General features: G+C 37.6%; 1 protein-coding gene across 4 annotated transcripts in view; it reads left to right on the top strand.

Moving 5' to 3' along the window:
* The window catches only part of POLR3B (RNA polymerase III subunit B), a 117,842-nt gene that overhangs the window by 32,285 nt on the left and 72,036 nt on the right, over window positions 1-13,521 (top strand). For all 4 annotated transcript variants that reach the window (XM_006069580.4, XM_044941399.2, XM_044941401.2 and 1 more), the window contains 2 exons: window positions 4,670-4,789; window positions 7,057-7,191. In XM_006069580.4, coding sequence (XP_006069642.1) covers window positions 4,670-4,789; window positions 7,057-7,191 — 255 coding nt within the window. The remainder of the gene's footprint in view (window positions 1-4,669; window positions 4,790-7,056; window positions 7,192-13,521) is intronic.

The raw sequence follows: 13,521 nt of genomic DNA, 5'->3' as shown, positions 1-13,521 counted from the left end.
TGTCCAGTTCTAACTGTTGCTTCCTGACCTGCATACAAATTTCTCAAGAGGCAGGTCAGGTGATCTGGTATTCCCATCTCTTTCAGAATTTTCCACAGTTGATTGTGATCCACACAGTCAAAGGCTTTGGCATAGTCAGTAGAGCAGAAATAGATGTTTTTCTGGACCTCTTGCTTTTTCTGTGATCCAGCGGATGTTGGCAATTTGATCTCTGGTTCCTCTGTCTTTTTTAAAACTAGCTTGAACATCAGGAAGTTCACGGTTCACGTATTGCTGAAGCCTGGCTTGGAGAATTTTGAGCATTACTTTACTAGTGTGTGAGATGAGTGCAATTGTGTGGTAGTTTGAGCATTCTTTGGCATTGCCTTTCTTTGGGATTAGGATGAAAACTGACCTTTTCCAGTCCTGTGGCCACTGCTGAGTTTTCAAAATGCACTGGCATATTGAGTGCAGCACTTTCACAGCATCATCTTTCAGGATTTGAAATAGCTCAACTGGAATTCCATCACCTCCACTAGCTTTGTTCGTAGTGATGCTTTCTAAGGCCCACTTGACTTCACATTCCAGGATGTCTGGCTCTAGGTGAGTGATCACACCATCGTGATTATCTGGGTCATGAAGATCTTTTTTGTACAGTTCTTCTGTGTATTCTTGCCACCTCTTCTTAATATCTTCTGCTTCTGTTAGGTCCATACCATTTCTGTCCTTTATTGAGCCCATCTTTGCATGAAATGTTCCCTTGGTATCTCTGATTTTCTTGAAGAGATCCCTAGTCTTTCCCATTCTCTTGTTTTCCTCTATTTCTTTGCATTGATCGCTGAAGAAGGCTTTCTTATGTCTTCTTGCTATTCTTTGGACCTCTGCATTCAGATGCTTATATCTCTCCTTTTCTCCTTTGCTTTTCGCTTCTCTTCTTTTCACAGCTATTTGTAAGGCCTCCCCAGACAGCCATTTTGCTTTTTTGCATTTCTAGGGCAACACAAATATTTTATGTTATTCTAAGTAAAAATGTATTATCTTACATAATAGAGCTTTTGACATGGCACTTCAGTAGATTGTTTAAAATATGTTTTGTTTGTTTTTAATGCCTCCCTTTTTAGTGACTCCTGCATTTATTCTGCTCGTAAAGCCCTTTTGCTGCTACATTTGTCACAGATGTTTTACATTATCATTGCCAGGGGCTCTGAAAAATGGGGAAGAAATTAGTTACTACCTTTTTGGAAGGAAAGGATACATCAGGGATAGCATCTTGGCTTGTTTATAAAGCCAACTGGGCTCTTACCCCAGCCCTGACACTGTGCGGCCCTGGCAACGTCATCAGCTATTCTAGGGAAAAGTGACTTTGTGCTGCATCAGAAGGCGCCCCTGTATTCGTATTTCTTCCTCAGGGAAGTGAAGGATCGTTAGCCTCTTTCCCAAGGGAATTGAAAGACCAAAATTTAATAAAGACAGCTAAGTTTAGGGAAAACTGAAGTGCCTGTCTGTTCCTTGTTCCCCAACATCTGCTGACTTGCTTCAATCAATTACTCAGTTACTACTTCTTGCTTTGTTACTGCAGCTTGTGTCTTAGTTTGTCTTACCCTCTGATGGCCTTGTTTTTTTTTTTTAAACCGGGGAGGTTCTAGATTTGATCTCCAGTCTTAACAGAGATGTTCCAGTCAGTTTCAGGGTCTATTTTAGTCAGGAATAAAAAAAAAAAAGATGACAAAATGTCCAGCAAGTGGGACATACAGGTAAGTAGACAGAATACAGTGTGATATGAACACAAATGGAAGTACTCAGTTCTTTATATGTAAGGAATTAAAGAGCAGAGAGAAAGAAGTGGGGTTAGGAAAGGCTTCAAAGAGGAAGTGGTACCTGATCTAGTTTTTGAAGCATGGAAAAGAAATTTTCCCAGGCAGGAAACTGGCAGCAGGAATTCCAGGATAAAGAATCAGGGATACCAGTCCTTTCTTATGACTAAATGGAAACCAGTGTTTTGGTATTTTTTTTAATGCGCTCATTCCTCTTACAAAATAATAAGAACCACATGATGTTTTCAAACTTTTTTTATGGAAAAATTTCAAAATATAAAAAGTATACAGAATAGTATTGTGAACCCCCATGTTCCTGTCACCTAGCTTCAACATGAAAAACACTTAGCCCTGGTGGTCCAGGGGCTAAGACTCCATGCTCCCAATGCAGGAGACCTGGGTTTAATCCCTGTTCAGGAAACTTGATCCTGCATGTCACAGCAAAGATGGAAGATTCCGTGCAACTGTAACTAAGACCTGGTGGAGCTCAATAAATAAATATTAAAAACATAAAAACTTTGCTATTCTTGTTTCATCTAAAACTCTGTCTCTGCCTCACCTATTACTTGGTTAAGTTTTTTAAATTTATTTTAATTTTGGGGGAAAATTGCTTTACAGTGTTGTGTTGGTTCCTGCTGAGTGGCAACACAAATCAGTCATATGATTAGTTTTTAGCATTTCACTTTTTAGGTAAAGTGTATATACACATAATATACAAGTCTTAATTGTATACTTTTTATAAGATACAGAATATTTCCATGACCCCTGAAAATTCCCTCATGCCTCTTCTAATCAGTTTTCACCTCCGTTTTTCCCCACTTTTCTTATTTTTTTCACCATAGATTAGTTTTGCCTATTCTAGAACTTTGGGTAAAGAATTATGCAGTATCTACTTCTTGTTTTGTCAGCTTCTTTTGTCGAACGTATTGACTTAGATTCATCCAAGTGTTTCCCCATTATGTCGTGTATCCATGTTCTTCATTCCTTTTAATTGTTGAGTAGTGTTCCATTGTATGAATATAGCACAGTTTGTTATCTTTTCCTGTTGATGGACATTTGGTTTGTTTCACTCTTTGGCTGTTATGAATAAAACTGCCATAAACATTCCTGTCTAAGTCTCTGCCTAGACAGTTTGGCATTTCTCATGGATAAATACCTAAGAATAGAATTGCTGGATCAAAATGCAGTTGTGTGGAATAGTACTCAGCCATTAGAAAGAATGAAATAATGCCATTTGCAGCAATATGGATGGACCTAGAGATTGTCATACTGACTGAAGTAAGTCAGACAGAGAAGGAGAAATATTGTATGGCATCCCTATATGTGGAATCTAAAAAGGAATGAATGATACAAGTGAACTTACAAAACAAAGACTCACAGACTTAGAGAACAAATTTACAGTTGCTGATGGGGAGAAGGATCGGGGAAGAGATAGTTAGGGAGTTTGGGACTGATATGTACACACTGCTGTATTTGAAATGGATAACCAGCAAGGTCCTACTGTACAGTATGTGGAACTCTGCTTAATATTACATGGCAGTCTGGTTGGGAGGGGAGTTTGGGGGAGAATGGCTACATGTATATGTATGGATGAGTCCGTTTACTCTTCACCTAAAACTATCACAACAGTGTTAATTGGTTAAACCCCAACCCAAAATAAAAAATTTAAAAAATACTAAGTTGTGTATATAACTTGTATCAAGTCAGAACTGCCAGATGTGAGGGTACCATTTTGCAGTCCCCCCAGCCATGCCTGAGAGTTCTGGTTGCTTCACGTCCTCACCAGCATTCAGTATTGTTAGTCTTTGTAACTTTAGCTGTTCCAGTTTGTTTTGGTGGTATTTCATTGTGATTTTAATCATGCATTTTCCAGATGACTAATAGGGTTGACTACTTTTTGTGTGCTTACTGTCTTCCTTTATAGTGGAAATCATGTAAAATCTTCTGACTGTTTCAACACTGTTTTCAGCTATTCTAGGTCTTCTGTTTTTCCATAGAAATTTTGAAATCCAATCAATTTATGTTTTTTAACAAACCTGTCAGGAGTATAATTAACAATAAAAATCATCTTTAATTGTGTAATTAACAATAAAACATCTTTTGGTCAATCTGGAGAGAATTTTAATAGCAAGCCATCTTTAACTATATTAAATGTTCTAGTCAGTGAAAATGGCATAACCCTCAGTTTATTTAGGTTTTGTCTTCTCACAACAATGCTTTGTAGATTTCAGGGTAGAAGTCATACATGGTGTGATTCCTTTTTGAGGAGAGAAAGTACTCCCCCTACCCCCAAAAGAATACTCACCCAAAGTGTTAACTGTCGACAGGATTCTCTTTGGGTGGAGGATTGATGGCCAAACTACTCATCTCCTTTGTATTTTCTAAACTTCCTACAATTGTCCTGTATCAATTTTATAGTAAAAAAAAACAAATTATAAAAAGGGAACTATTTTGTCATTGCTGCTGCTACTGCTAAGTCGTTTCAGTCGTGTCCGACTCTGTGCAGCCCACCAGGCTCCCCCTTCCCTGGGATTCTCTAGGCAAGAACACTGGAGTGGGTTGCCATTTCCTTTTCCAGTGCATAAAAGTGAAAAGTGAAAGTGAAGTCGCTCAGTCGTGTCCGACTCCTAGCGACCCCATGGACTACAGCCCACCAGGCTCCTCCATCCATGGGATTTTCCAGGCAAGAGTAGTGGAGTGGGGTGCCATTGCCTTGGTTTATGACAAATTTTTTTTTTTTTTAAAACTAGGACCAATTCAGTTTTCTTTATAAGGGTCCTTGTCTTTTTTGCTTATTGTTATGTATGGGTAGCTACTTAATAAATTCTCTCTGATGTCATTCAGACATTATTGTAATATATTCTGTTTTTTAATAGGCATTAAAATATATAGGGAACAAAGTCAGAAGGCAAAGGATGTGGGGAGGTGGCCCAAAGAAAACCAAAATAGAAGAAGCAAGAGAGCTCCTGGCTTCTACCATTCTGACCCACGTACCAGTGAGTAAACCCTTTGCAATTGTGAATACTGATCACTGTGGTATCCATGAACTTCTGTTTGAGTACAGGTTTACATTAATTAAAGTCTAGTTCCATAAGAAAAGAGAGAAGCCTAAAGAGGACTCTCCGATGGACTGCCAGGAAATAATCTTCCATTATCAACAGTTTACTTAGAGAATGTTGCTATATTATGTCATCATCTGATCATGTTTATTGTCTTGATTCTTCTTTCAATCCAAAATTTTAGTTTTTTCTTTGATATTCAAATATATATTAGCAATGCTGCTAGGTTTCATCTCTGAAGGTCAGAGATGGTGTCTTAGATATTTTTAAATAAATTAAAAACAACCTTACAGTGCCTTGCCTATATGTGTAACTTTTTGAAAAATTGTGGTAAAACATACAAAAAATAAAATTTACTCTTTTTATGTGTATGTTTCTGTGGAATTATGTACATTCTCATTGTTATGTTACCATCACTGCCATAGATACTTATTAAAATAGTAGATGGGCTTATCTTCCAGACCTTGAGCTCACATTGTCCAGTCTCCTTCGCTTTAGAATGCATCGTTAGAATGCAGATGCTCAGGTCCAGAAAAGCTGGATGATTTTTCTTGTCATCCAGCTGGTTAGTGGTCAGAGAGAGAGAGCTAGAATCCCATCTTCTGACTCTTGAACCAGTGCTTAATATTTATTTTTATTAACTTACTATTAAACAGAGTTCAGCCATATTGGCAAGAGTCATTCTTCCCCTATCCTCACTTAATACATATGTACTCTTTCTAAGTTGTAAAATTGTTAGTCAGACTTATCTGGTAGTCTGGTTTATGTTGACTTTTAGCATGTGTATTATTCACAAATGATCTAATTTAAGAATTGCACACTCTACCTTCAGGGGCTGATTATGAATAATGAAAAGCTGAGGGAACAGTAGAAGTGAACAGTGACCACCTAAACACATGAAGATACAGCTTTCTTAGTTTGAAACACCTTGTTAGCCAAATAACGTGGGTCTATGATTTTGCCCTTTTGCTGCAATCTGTGTGTGCCCTTGATCTGATTCAGAGAATTAGGAAAGTAAAACAAATTTTCTAATATGAATTCTTTATAAACAAGCCTATAAAATATTCCTTAGAACTGACAGAAACTTAGACTACTCTCAGTATTCATTGTTTGGAATGTAGAGAAAGAATTTACCTACTTATCTAAGATTTTTGTCTCTCCAAATAAACCAGTGCAATGATTTCGCCAGTTTTGATTTAACTTACTGATTGGGCCAGATTCATTTATGTAGATTTCAGTTGTACAAGAGAAAATTGAAAAGAACATTTGCAGCAATTTACTTATCAATCTGTTCATTTATTCCATAGATACTTGCTGAGTTCTGACAGTGTTTTAGTACCATTCCTGTTATTTATCGCTGCACAGCAAATATTTCCAAAACTTAGTAGCTTGAGAGAACTGTTTATTGCTCTCTCTCAGGATTCTCAGGTCTTAAGGGGCTCAGTGATAGGGAAGGAGGTTCTTTTTTTTTTTAATATTTATTTATTTAGCGGCATCAGGTCTTAGTTGTGCCACATAGCTCTAGAGCACATGGGCCTAGTCGTTGGAGCTCACAGGCTTAACTGCATCATGTCATGTGGGATCTCAGTTCCCCAACCAGAGATCAAACCTGTGTCCCCTGCATTAGAAGGAGAATTCTTAACCACTGGACCACCAGGGAGGTCCCAGGAAGGAGGTTCTTGACATGAGTCTTATGAAGTTGCAGACAAATAGCAGCTGAGGGTGGAGTCATCCAAAGGCTTGACTGGGCTGAACATCAAAGATGTGTCACCAGTCACATCTCTGACTCCTCACTGCCTTTCCAAGTGGCCCTTTTCTCCCCAGCAGAGTATCCTAGACTTCTTATTTGGTGCTTCAGGACTCTTAAAAGGAAAGAAGTGGAAGCTGCTAGTTTACAAGCCAACCCAAAGATGGTGATTAACTCCACCTCTTCATGAAGGAATGGCGTGAAACATATAGGGAGGGAAGGAGTTGATGGTGGTCATCTTTGAAGAAAAACTGCCACAAGTACTGAGTACAAAGATGGAAAGTCATCATCTCAGTTTTTAGAAAGTTTATAGACTGGTGGAATTTTTTGAATAAGGAGAATCGTAACAATTCATTTTTTTCTTATTTAAATATTATAGCATTGGTTATTTTCTTGAGGCACCTTAAATTTTAATGTGTAGAGTCTTAAACATTTTTCTCTAATTTCTGAATTACAGGTTAAAGAATTCAATTTCCGAGCCAAATGTATCTATACTGCAGTGATGGTGAGAAGAGTAATTCTGGCCCAAGGAGATAATAAAGTTGATGACAGAGATTATTATGGTAACAAGAGGTTGGAGTTGGCAGGACAGGTGATTTAACTATTTTATGTCAAATCTTATTTTCCTCAATAAAAATTAATTTACTATTCATTTTATATAGGAAGAAACAGTTGAATGGAATATAGGTTTGTATATTGGAATATAAACATTCATATGTGACTTACTATCTCTTTGACTTAAGAATTTCTTGAACTATGAAAACTCTTAGCTCTCTAAATATGTTAGTAGTGTTACCTATATTATATCTTTATTGAGATGTTTATTTACTCTCATTGTGTTTAATGTAGAAAGTGATGTATGATATTAAGTAGTATCATTTATTCAGTTAACAGATATCTATTAAACTTCTACCATATGCCAGGCATAGTTATACAAACTGGGTATAGAGGAAAAATAAGACAGACAAAGGTCCCTTTTCTATCTTGGGGCTTAAAAGAAGTGCCTTGATGTGGTGGTCTCTGTTAATGTCCTACTTAGAGTTTACTAAATTCTTCAGACTGTAAATTTATGTCTAAATTTGAGACATTTTTGGAACCTATTTCTTCAAATATCTTTTTTATATTATTCTCTCTTGTCCTTCTAACTCAAATTATCTTGTTTGACCCTTTGATATTGAGGCTCTGTTAATTTTTTTTTTTCCCCCAGTTTAGCACTCTTCTTCAGGTTGGATAATTTCTATTGATCTATTTTCAAGTTCCCTAATTTTTCTTATGTTGTCTGTAACATGCTTATTACACTGACCCAATTAATTTTTTACTTTAGATGTTGTGTTTCCAGTTCTAGAAATTTCATTCTGGTACTTTTAGCTTCTGTTTCTCTACTGAGATTTCTTATTTGTTTATTCATCACAACCATCTTTTCATTTACATCCTCGAACCTTAACAGCTATTTTAGAATCCTGGTCTCATTCCAACAACTCAGTCATCTTAGAATCAATCTCTTGATTAAATCAGTCAGTTAATTTAATATCTCTTTGAAAAAGTGATATATATTTTAAGCTGAGCCCTCAGACATTCCAGCTGAGACTTGAGAGGAGAATCCAGTCTCACACAACCTCTGGAACTGAATTCTGTTAAGAGACCTGCACGAGCAACATATGTCTTCAGGCAGTGCCCTTATTGGAGGAACTGGAAGAGGACCAGTGTTTCTGGAGTGTGAGGTGTGAGGGTGGTGAAAGAGGACATTGGAGAACTAGCATCATACGCCATGGGAAGGGGTTTGGATTTAATTGCTCCTGCAGTAGAGAATCACAAGAGAGTTATAATCAGGGAAGTGACACCATCAATTTCAGTTTAAAAGATCTTATTTGTAGATGAACCTGCCAAGAAAGTCCGGTTAGGAGACTGTGGCAGTATTCCAGATGAGTGATGGTGGCTGGGATCATAACACCAGGTATTAATTACCACGTCTAAAATGTAAAAAACTGGAATTATAATTGTATCAGTTTTTTCTGAGGAAAAAATTAACACCTGGCATACTTGGGAAGTTATTTGGTCAATGGCTAAGGCTAACAGGTGGGCGCTTGGCCACCTTCAGATTGACCACAGTTCAGGGGATTGATTGTGTGTATCCCTGCTGCCAACAATCCCAAATTTTTACAGATCTTTATAATTAGAAAAGAAATCTTGATGTTCAACTAGTCCTTTAAAAAAAATGTTGGTTCTTTGGAGGACTAAGGAATGGAGTTGAGAGGGGAGAGGAAAAGACTGTCCTGTTGCTTAAAAAATTAGAATTAAAAAGAGGGTTCCCATGTGCAAGAAAACATTGCTTTATAAACAGTGTAAGAACATAAAAGGCATTGTGTTGGCAAAAATGTGTAAAAACAATAGCTGCTAATTTCACACCCCATGGGATGAGGGAGTATGAATGTGCTTCAGCTTTAGATAACAGAGCTGTATCCACTGGCCAGGCAGGTTCACAGAGCCTTCCGTCAGTCTCACTGCCACCAGAGGGCTGGCCGGCTGGCCGCCAATAGAGGTGTTAGCAAAACCTACCGGTTTCAGGCTTAATCTTTGCACCTACCTTTTCTCTTTCGGTAATGTGTTCATTATTTGCTGAGCATTACTCTATTCTTTGTCTGCAGATTTTTTTGTTTCTAATGCAGCTTGCTTTGTATGCGTGAGATATGGAACCGCACCAAAATCCGGCACCCTGGAAAGCCAGGGATTTCCACCCGGTGACAAAAGAATGCCGTCTTGACTTCAGAGATTGCCTAATCCCAGCTGTTCTGATAATGTAATTAAGGCTGCCTAATGTCTTTAATTTTGCAACCAGTTTGTGTGAAAAGGAGAATTTGGCACTCTGAAGGCTTAAACACTAAATAGCAATCTCAAGACGCCTAATTAGAATTCTCTGACATTAAGCTAATTGGTGAAACTGTATTTCAGCAGCTTAACTTCTTTATTAATTTTTTTTTTTTTAGCATTTTCATTGAAAATCAATTGATGAGCTGTCAGCATTTTTTCTTAAATATAATTTGCTCTTTAGTGCTCCTGTCTTAGGCAGGCTGAAAGGCCTCATGCCAACAGTGAGAGGTATTGAATATTATAATATCACCAACATTCCATCCCTTTTCATCATTTTACTCTTGACCTAAATAGTGTGGCTTATTGTGGGAATAGACCTTGTAGCTTCTTACTGCTCTGTGAACTGGAGCACGTTATTTCTCTTATGAAGAAATTTGAAGGGTGGAGAAATTTATTAATGAGGCCGTAGTTTTGTTGAGTGTGCTCTTACTCTTTACTTGTTTAGCACTGGAGCATTTCCTTGTACTTGAATCAGGGGGCTACAACAAATTCATCTAGGATCCCCAAAAAAACTTTTTTGCAATTTGAGACACAAAAGTCTTAAGTGTAAGGGACTAATTAAAACAGAGCTGAGCTTTTGTGGTTAAAGGTTAAGGGCATTTGCTTCTGTTCAGGATACTTATTCAAGTCCCTTTGCCAGTTTTCACAGGAAGTTGCTGAAATGGGCTTGTCCATCCCTCTCTTCCCCTGCACCTGCTTCCATTCCCATATTCTTTTTCATGAAGGAAACTGCTGGGTCTGAGTGGAAGAAAAGATTAAGCTCTCAGAGGAGGAAGTTTTCTTTTTAGAACACTTCTGACATGGTAAATCAAGGACTCTGGCTTTCCCATCTGCAAAGTTGATTTTGTAGAAAAGTGGAAGGATGTGTCTTTTATCTTAAGGGAGAAGAGTGTAAACTCACATTCTACCTAGGAAATGCTTTCTTCCACAGTGGCTGGAAGAGACGACTCATTGGCTTTCATGTCTTCTAAATTATGAATCCAAAAACTACCTCTGGGTTGTAAACATTCAAGAATACAGTGTGGAATTTGGGAAATCTTTAGCTTATAAGATTTTCCTGAACTTCAGAATTCCTGAAGTTCAGAATTCCTGAATTATGTAAGGAGTGCATATATAATGTCCTCCGATACTACATTACTATTGTGCTAGGTAGCTTAAATTACATATATATCCAACTGTTTTATTCCTCTATAAAGGAATAAAAAACAAATATAATTGATTTTTCAGGGGAATTTAAGTAGTTGTAATTTTATATTTGATTATTGAAGTATGCCTATTATTTTTTGGTCATAAGCCACTTACTTAGTTTTGTGAACTGTCTATAAGTGGTGTTCTGGTTTTGTCTGTTGCTGCATTGTATGGTATCTATTGCAAAACTCAAGACAACCACCACTGTCTTAAGTGGCTTAAGACAGCCACCATTTTGTTATATCTCACGATTTTGTGGGTCAGGAATTCAGGCAAGATCCAGCTGTGTAACTCTTCTGTATCACATGGAGCTCAGTTGGTAGTGTTCTGCTGGAGGTGGTGGGATGCCTGGAAGGCTGGGCTCAGCTCCATCTTGACCATGCCAGCACTGTGACATCAGAGTGGCTCAGGACTCAAGTGGTTTCCCATGCACAGGAGAATCTGCATGACCTTAATGAGTTTGTCTTAAAAGTCACATCTTCACTAACTTTATTGGAAAAAAGCAGTCACAGCCCTTGCCTGAATTGGGGCAGTAGGAGACATAGCAAGCAGAGATTTGGGCAAAGTTTATCTACATTGTCGTGGGGTTTTCTCCCAAGATTAAGTGGGTAGTGGATTTGTGGTTATCTCCTTTCCATGACTTTCCCCTCACTTTCCAGCTACTGTGGTGGCTGGTATCTTCTCCCTCTGATCCTTCAATCCAATAAGACTGTGGGTCTTTCTCTGAGTTTTAGCTTCTAATGTCACCTGGACCCTTTTTGCTAATGTGTTCTACCCTTAGTTGAAAAGCCTTCAAAATGGAAATGCACTTTTGATAAGTGTCAAGTTTCCTCCAGTTTCTGTCTGCATTTACTCTCCAGTGCTGTCAAATAGTTTTAATATTTTGTCCAGAGTTTATAATTTTTATCAACAAATGAGTCTGATAGGAGCTACTCCCATCAATTCTGAAACAGAACCATTCTAGTCTATTTTTATGACTTTCTGTTCCCCATCCCATTGATTTGTTTTCCATGGTTAACATGGTTTAATGCCATTTATTTTCTAATTTTTAACATAAAGAGTAAAAGTAAAAATGTCACATATATGTAAGTTATGAAGGTGACAAATTAAATCACCTCAAATCCACTAACAGTTTAAGTAATTCTTAATAATTGACCACTAATTGCCATTTCATTTACTTATATATTTCTTCCATACTCTGTCCTTTTCTGTCTCCTACTATCCTGAATTTGTGTACTTATTGTTTTCTTTTTTATTGTATCATTTATTTAAAAATTTTAAAATATTTATTATAGTACGTTTTGCTTTTTTTTATTGAAGTATAGTTTATTTAGTGTTGTGTTTAAGATGTACAGCAAAGTGATTCAGTTATATATGTGTGTGTGTGTGAGAGTATACTATACTTATATTCCTTCTCAGATTATTTTTCCATTTTAGGTTATTACAAGATACTGCATATAATTCTCTGTGCTATACAGCAGGTCCTTGTTGTTTATCTATTTTATATATTGAGTATGTATCTGTTAATCGTAGCTCCTAATTATCCTCTCCCCACCCTTTCCTTTTTGGTAACCTTAACTTTGTTTTCTGCATCTGTGACTGTATTTCTGTTTTGTAAACAGGTTCATTTGTACCATTATTTTAGATTCCACGTGTATCATACTGAGTGAAGTAAGTTGGACAGAGGAAAACAACTATCGTATGATATCACTTATGTGTAGAATGTTTTAATTTCATTCTTTTACATGCAGCTGTCCTGTTTTCCCAACACAACTTATTGAAAAGACAGTTTTTTTCCACTGTGTGTTCTTAAATATGTTTGGCTGCACTGCATGATGTGTGGGATCTTAGTGCCCCCACCAGGGATCAAACCCACACCGCTTGCACTGGAAGTCTGGAATCATAGCCACTGGACTGCCAGGGAAGTTCCCCTATTGTGTATTCTTGCTTCCTTTGTCATAAATTAATTGACCATAAGCGTGTGGGTTTATTTCTGGGCTTTCTGTCCTATTCCAGTGATCTCTCTTGTTTATGCTAGTGCCATACTGTTTTGATCATTGTAGCTTTGTAGTATAGTCTGAATTCAGGGCGTCTGATCCCTTCAGCTCTGTTCTTTCTCAACATTGTTTTTTATTAAAACAGTTCAAAAGTTTCTCTCTTTAAATGTGGTGATTTAGTTGCTAAGTTGTGTCTGACTGTTGCAACCCCATGGACTGTAGCCTGCCAGGTTCCTCTGTCCGTGGGATTCTCCAGGCAAGAATACTGGAGTAGGTTGCCATTTCCTTCTCATTGGGATCTTCCTGACCCAGGAATTGAACCTGGGTTTCTTCCGTTGCAGGCAGATTCTTTACTGACTGAGCTACAAGGGAAGCCCCAGATTTTTTAAATAAAGATTTCTTTAAAATTTTTATTTTTGGCTGTACTGGGTCTCTTTGCCGCACACAGTCTTTCTCTAGTTGTGGTGAGTAGGGCTGCTCTCTAGTTGCAGTGCATCTAGTGCTTCTCATCATGGTGGTTTCTCTTGTTGTGGAGTATGGACTCTAGATATGCGGGCTTAGTTGCTCCTCGGCATGTGGGATCTTCTGGACCAGGGATTGAGCCCATGCCCCCTGCATTCTCAGGTGAATTCTTAACCACTGGACCACCAGGGAAGTTCCCTTAGGATTGTTTTGGCTATTTGGGATCTTGTTTCCATACAAGTTTTAAAATTACTGGTTCTAGGTCTCTGAAAATTGCCATTCGTAATTTGATAGGGATTGCACTGAATCTATAGTTTGCCTTGGGTAGTATGGTTTTTAACAGTATTGATTCTTCCAGTCTAAGAGCTCAGTATTATTTTTGTATGTTTGAGTTTTATAAGAATAGA

This window comes from Bubalus bubalis, chromosome 4, assembly GCF_019923935.1.
Source record: "Bubalus bubalis isolate 160015118507 breed Murrah chromosome 4, NDDB_SH_1, whole genome shotgun sequence".
NCBI classification, from domain to species: domain Eukaryota; kingdom Metazoa; phylum Chordata; class Mammalia; order Artiodactyla; family Bovidae; genus Bubalus; species Bubalus bubalis.
The sequence above is the reverse complement of the archived record's forward strand: the minus strand, read 5'-3'. Positions and strand labels throughout refer to the sequence as shown.